The 6891-nt window shown below is 40.0% G+C and overlaps 1 protein-coding gene across 1 annotated transcript in view; it reads right to left on the bottom strand.

Moving 5' to 3' along the window:
- LOC103458036 (katanin p60 ATPase-containing subunit A1) overlaps positions 1-6680 on the bottom strand; it is a 10594-nt gene extending 3914 nt beyond the window's left edge. Inside the window, exons 1-9 of the mRNA XM_008398579.2 lie at positions 6500-6680; positions 5022-5184; positions 4076-4215; positions 2640-2841; positions 2380-2477; positions 2020-2125; positions 592-750; positions 355-481; positions 7-192 (exon numbers count right to left, since the gene is read on the bottom strand). Coding sequence (XP_008396801.1) covers positions 7-192; positions 355-481; positions 592-750; positions 2020-2125; positions 2380-2477; positions 2640-2841; positions 4076-4215; positions 5022-5183 — 1180 coding nt within the window. The 5' untranslated portion in view covers position 5184; positions 6500-6680. The remainder of the gene's footprint in view (positions 1-6; positions 193-354; positions 482-591; positions 751-2019; positions 2126-2379; positions 2478-2639; positions 2842-4075; positions 4216-5021; positions 5185-6499) is intronic.
- Positions 6681-6891: the final 211 nt, after the last annotated feature.

Here is a 6891-nt window from a genome sequence, read left to right as displayed (position 1 = left end):
TGAATAGTTTTGCGGTGTGGAATTGTTCATTTCCTCTAAACGTGTTGGGAGGTTTACTGGAAGGCAGAGGGATGTAGATCCTCTTCTCCAGCCGCCTCCTCAGGGCCTCGTCGATGTCCCAGGGGAAGTTGGTGGCTGCCAGCACCATCACCATCTTGGATGGGTCTTCGTTCTCTGAAGCCCCGCCCACYCCTGCACCGGAGCACAGAWAACAGAAGAAGCAGCAGCGGGTTAAACCATTCTAACTAGATCTGCTTTAATCATTCAACCACAAATGAAAAGTTTCATGTTTTAGGCTCTACATGAACAGGAAACTGTGCAGTTATCACCCAACACCTCCGAGTGCCTTCATACCGTCCATCTGGACCAGCAGCTCTGCCTTCACCCTCCTGCTGGCCTCATGCTCCTCTGAGGTTCCTCTGCGGCTGCACATCGAGTCGATTTCGTCGATGAAGATGGTGGTGGGAGCGTAGTGGCGTGCCTGCAAACAACATGGACGACAGAGAGCGCTGGAGTCAAGGATGAGGCGTTCCTGTTTAGGAACAACAGCTGTGAGTGTTGAATGACAGACTGGATGGAAGGTGAGCGCACCATTTCAAAAAGAAGGCGAACCAGCTTCTCTGACTCTCCTCGGTACTTGGAGGTCAGCGTGGACGAAGACACGTTGAAGAAAGTAGTCCTGCATTCCGTAGCGACRGCCTTGGCTAGCAGAGTCTTCCCCGTGCCTGGAGGGCCCACCATGAGAACACCCTGAGGAGGAGGCAGCCAATCACAGCACAGGATGACGGAGACACTCGGCGTGTTCATGCTCTGCTGTCTACTAAAGACATTTTGGAAGGAACAGCTCACTCTGGGACATGAAACTGTTTCCATAGTGACATTTCTCTGGCTGTTTTTGCTGAAGCGGTCTAGAAACATGGCTGACCATCAGGGAGCATGTTCACCAAGCTTCCTGTCTAACAGCAGAGCTCTTCAGAAAACGCATCCCTTGCCATTTACTTTGATAAAAACCAGAAGTAATATGAATTATGATGCATAACACTGAACCAATATTCATCAACTTTCATAAGTTAGGTCTCATCTCAGTCGTTGTTTTCAAAATAGCTTTCAAGAGAATAAAAGTAAGTAAATCTCACATTCTCAGCATTCAGCTTCTATGCACCGCTAATCTGGAACAAACTTCCAAAAATCTGAAAAACAGCCGAAACACTGAGTTCATTTAGATCAAAGCTAAATCCCAGCTGGTTAGAGCTGCTTTGAACCAGAGTTACTGGAACATTGACTGACACATCAATGTTGTGCTGATGATGAACACTTGACTAATTTCTCCATTCAGCTTATAAAAAACATAAATAAAAAATCTATGAACAATATCTGGACTGAGGCGTTTCCTCTGATGTTCAGAGAATATTTACTGCAGTTTGTCACTAATGATGCTCACCTGTTTCCATTGAATGTAGAATTAAGCATATAGGAATTAAATACATTTGCTCAATGGAAACACACAGATTTAGAAAAAAACAAAAAACTCATGTTTTTTCCATAAAATGTTTTGGTGCCAGAATGAGGTGAATTTTCAGCCATATCAAAATTATAATTATTTTGTGAAACTGCAATGGAAACACGTTTTTCACCGTTACTACTGACAAAGATGACAGCAGGAAGTGGTAGGAWGATGATATATTTTAACGACAAGAGTTAAAAAGCTCATTCACATGTGATTTTAATTTTATTTCTTATTTAATGGAAATAAGAAATGATACAATTGTGAAAATTGTTTTATCTGAACATTGGTGAGATACTGAAGGTTTTGTGCTCAGTTGTGATGACATCACTTTGAATCCAATTCAAATCACTTCCACAGAATCGGCACCATGYAGCTCAGCTCTGCGGACTTTTCCGACTAGGAATTKATTTGCTTTGTAGAAATATAATTTCTAGCAAACTATGACTGATAGAGAACATCTGAGACATTTATAATTTATTGTCTGATGATCAATCATGAAAATCAGTGTGTACCTTCCATGGTCTCCTGATGCCTTTGAAGAAAGCAGGCATCCACATCGGCAGCACCACCGCTTCTTTCAGCAGTTTCTTGGCATCTTCCAAATCTGCAATGTCGTCCCTAAGAAATGTGCAAATATCAAAAGAAATGCATGTCTGACAGAACAAGCACAGTGAAGTTAAACAACATGATGCAACAAGTTCATAGAAGCAGGAAGATGAGTCTGGATGAATAAACCACTTGTCCAGAACAAATTCCTGCCATTCAGATCAGAGCCTGAGATCCTGATCATCAGCTTAACTGATCTGGCCAGAAGAGACAGAGTTCTGTTCAGATCCAGGTCCAAAGCTAAAGCCATCCTTCAGACTGCTCACCATCTCACACTGGGGTTCTGAGATATGATGTCTCTCTCCAGGGCTTCCACCAGGTCTTTGTCGTATCCTGTCCCGTCAAACTTTTTCACCTCTTTCTCCTGCAGGTGGAAAAGAAAACATGTTTACTCAGCAGAATGCTCTTGACCTGAAGGAAAACTGGAATAACAGGCTATGAACAAACCAGCAGGAAGACTGTTTGATCAGGAATGCAAATAGAATATGAAAGTTACTGTTTAGGACTGAAAGCAGCGGCTCATCACCTTGTCATCCTTGGTTTTGCYGCCAGCCTCYTTCACCTCTTTTGATTCCTTCTTTTCTTTGGCCTTGGAGGCTCGGCCCCCGGCCCCATTRGCCCCCCGCTGGGACTGCTTCTGGTGGGGCCTCACGGCGGCGCTCAGCCGATGGTTGGAGGGTTTGCTCTCCTTATGAAAGTTGGAGCGCCTGACAGGGCCAGGCGAGTGTCTGGGACAGCAGGACAGAGACATTACAGAGRCAGCAGAGAGGATCATGGGAAATCTGGAGGAGCTGTAAAGATCCACAGWTCARCTAGTCATGCACTCAAAAGCCCACAATGCACTGCACTGTACAGACTGAGATGGGTAGGAATCTGAATTAATAGTAATCAATATCATCACAATATTCATTCTATGATGAAAAACTGACTTTACTGTATGCAAGAGTCTCAATTAAAAAGGTAAAAAAAAAAAAACCTGTACACACATTAGGGAGCGTAAATAAAGTAAAACAAAAGGAATATGAATAAAATGTAAAAGCAGATCATTGGTAGCAGCGCAAAAGTAAACATTAGCACAGTTTTTAACTTATTTTTATAACATTTCTGCTGTTAATGGACATCTGTTTTTGTCTGTACTTATATAATGTTTTGTAAATGTGTCTGTTGCATTTCTTAAAACTTAATGCACATTCACATTATGTGCATTTTGATAAAGTTCTACTTAGTCGAACATCCCTTGGATCAGGATTATGGAATTTCTAACAACTGGACAGTAACTTTGTTATAATATTGCACAGTATATTATTATTATTATTATTAATAAATTGATTTTATCGTTAAATTGAATTCTCTGTTCTTGAAAATTTCATTTGCGGGAAATCTGGATTTCTTTTCCCACCAATGCTCTCCTTGTGTTTCCATGGTGCAGAGTGATGTCAGCACGCGCAGGGCGGCCATCTTGTTTGACAAGTGTGTTTCACAGCTTCTATCTATTTGGACTTTGCATATTAGGGCCAGACTATGATTTATTTATTTATTCATTTTAATTATGAGAATAAAAAGTCATAATATCAGTGTAGAATCGTAATATTAGGAGAATAAAGTAGGAATTTTATGGAGAACTCTTACACAAAAATAATAAAAACTGAAAATGAGGAATGTTGAGCATCTTGCAAAGTTAGACTTATTTCAGTTTTACAGATAAGGAAATACTTCATCTTAACACAGTAGCATCAAATTACTATCAGCAGCATGACTTAGAAATGAAGAAAAACTAAATCCAAAATGGACACAGGAACAGTTTGAAATGAACAGAGCAGCAGTGAAAGGAGCTCCGACAGGAACTGAAGGCCCTAATCTCCATCATATGACTGCAACTGGATTATTGTGAACAAAGATTGTTACTCAGGCGCTGAACACACAGCTAAAAATACAAACTGTGTTACTGAGAGAATGGAATACCTTGGTTCCACATGTGCTGGCCTCATTTCAAAGTCGTCATGGTTAGAAGATTTAGCAGTCGCCGTGTCCAGCTGAAAGCTCTGCAGAGTGGACATGATGTCCTGAACCTGCCGGCTCTCTTCGTTGATTTCTTGCCACARCTGAGAAACGGAGATGAGACGAGTTTGGATTGTTCCCTGGTAGACGTACTAATTGGGCTTTAAATGGCCGCTAAACACATGGAGATGTTCTCTGGAGGTTCTACTAGGAAAATCCTACTTGTTCTGAAATGTCTCAAGACATAAAACAAGAACAAAATGTTCTGCAGGTTCGTTTTGTRCCCAGCAGAAAATGAAGGAATGATGATTTACAAGCAGGATTTTAAACTAAAATGTTTGATTGATGYGTCACTAGATCTTACAAGGTGTATAGTTTGAAATTAAAGAAAAACTATGAAATAAGAGACAAGGATTTATTTAAAAGTCAGGATGAACAGTTCTTCAGTTCGAGGCATTCAGGCGTTTTTCACTCTTTAAATAATAATAATAAAAAAAAGTATTTAAGCCATTTGCTAAACAAATACAATAATGTCTGATTATGTTTACTTTCATGAGTTTGTCTACAGATTTAGCTGGAGTTCTTTGGAGTTATGTTTTAGAAAAAATATGCAGGAAAGAATGTGACAATGCTTTATGCATCACAAAGTGAAGGTAGAATAAGCTACACTTTGCGTTCTTGCCATTGACAGAAATCTAAATATTCTTTATTTCTGTACTAGTGTTGTCTTGTGTTTTCAGCAATGTGTGTTTTTTTCCCCCCTTATTTGATTTGTATATGACTGAAAATAAATATTAAAACTGGTTCCATCAGACCAGTCAATCCCCAACAACAGGGGATMAAGTGAAGCTTAACCAACAATACTCCAGTCTGACCAGTTGATGGGTGGGTTTGTGGTCAGAGGGTTTACCTGCTGCCATCTCTGATGAACGCTGCCGTCCCTTACAGTGTACATGTAGTTCTTGATCTGGTCCAGCAGGCCGTGGTACAGAACACTGGCTGAGCTGTAGTTCCCCAGCAGAGCGTACTCCCGCGCCAGCTTCACATTCTCACTGATCTCCCGTAGACTCATCCTGCAGCAGAAGCAGAGGCTGCTCATCACCTTACTTTGTATTATATTGTCTTCTAAGAGCACACATATACACACGCGCGAGTGTATAACCTAAAGCTATGGCACTGATTGAAAGTTCCACAAGTAGCTACAGGGTAAAGTCATAATACTTTCCAAACCTCAGAATGAAAACCTTTACATCTGTACCACCATAAACATCAAGGAATCTCAATTTTCATACATTTGAACTTTTTAAAAACATGCTCAACTTCACAAAAGTATAATCAAGTAATAATCTGGAAATTAGGGCTTGGATAAGTAAAAAATATTTCATCCTAAAAATTTTAAACATGAACATCTATGGCTAAAGGTAAGAGAAAATGTAATGTGCTGCAGGTATATGTGAATATAACGTTAGAAAATTTGAGTACTGGACTTTAATGACATATCAAAACATGCTTTTAGAAGTTATATTTATTTTATTMTACATGATTTTGTTCATATTTACCACATGTGATGTTATAATTCAGGATAGCATTTTCAAGGCTATCAAATGAAATTCCATGATGTATGTACTGTATACAAAATGATAGAAAAGGAAAAATGAGCAAATGTGAGAATCAGACGGATGTCAGCTACAGGTCATCTTTAAAGACACATTGCAGGAGAGGCATGTGCTCACATGATTTTACCAATCAATTATTTACATTAATCATAGTAGACCTGTATTAGACCTCAGGTAGGGGATAGGATGTTACCAAATCTCCCTTCCAAGGTTTCATTCAGGGCTGTAGAAGAATCAGGCCACACCAACAAATGCCCAAAAACGTCAACTTAAATTGGTTTTGTGATGGGTAGGAAATTGTTGGCCATAATTTTAATGAAGATGACATAATGTATTTATTTTTATACAAAGTGAATTCATAAATGTATTGGCATATTCCATTTTTATCATTGGTTACAAAAAAGGTTCCAATATTCCCGAGGCCTCCCTACGTTCCTGTTGTTTTTCCACATTAAGAGACAAGTGGACAAGGTTAGATTTGTCCTCAGGCCAGCCTCGCTCAGCAGAGGAGTGTTAGTGGTTAAATACGAGCAGAGCATCTGCTCGTATTGGTTGGTTAATAGAGCCAAAAGAGACAAGATGGGAAGTTTCCACGAAGAACAGTCAGCCTGCTGGAAGAAACACTAAGTCTTGTGAAGTCTTGATGTTTATCACAACCAACAGCAGCTCACTTCAAAACAACCAAACCCGCCTTCTCCTGTACTACAAACTAAACTACTTAAAAAAAAACTCGCTGAGTACCGACCCAAACAACCACAAAGAGTCCACAAACCTGTTCCGAGAGAGTTTTCTACTTCACTTTCCTCATGGACGCGCAGCGTTTCCGTTCTGGAGGTTACAAAGACTTTCCTGAAGCAGCTAAACTGCTCGAGACGTTTATAGCTCACTTCATCACGGAAGTCAGTCACGGTATACGTTCCTCTGCGTTCAAACTCAGCCGAAGTTTGGACTTCCGTTCTTGACTTTCAAAATAAAACAAGATACTAGAGGATTCCTAATTTATTCCCAGTGTCCTGTCCTGTGGCAAACAGACATCTAATTACAGTTACRTGGTTTAAGATAAAGGAATCATCAAAGCAACGACGGCGTAAAAGGGCAAATGTAAATAGTAAGAAAAAAGTTAATTCCCCCCGAAATTTCGAGACACATGTGCCATGTAAAAAA

Source organism: Poecilia reticulata, linkage group LG21 (genome assembly GCF_000633615.1).
Source record: "Poecilia reticulata strain Guanapo linkage group LG21, Guppy_female_1.0+MT, whole genome shotgun sequence".
NCBI lineage: Eukaryota > Metazoa > Chordata > Actinopteri > Cyprinodontiformes > Poeciliidae > Poecilia > Poecilia reticulata.
This window is presented reverse-complemented; position numbering and strand designations above follow the sequence as displayed.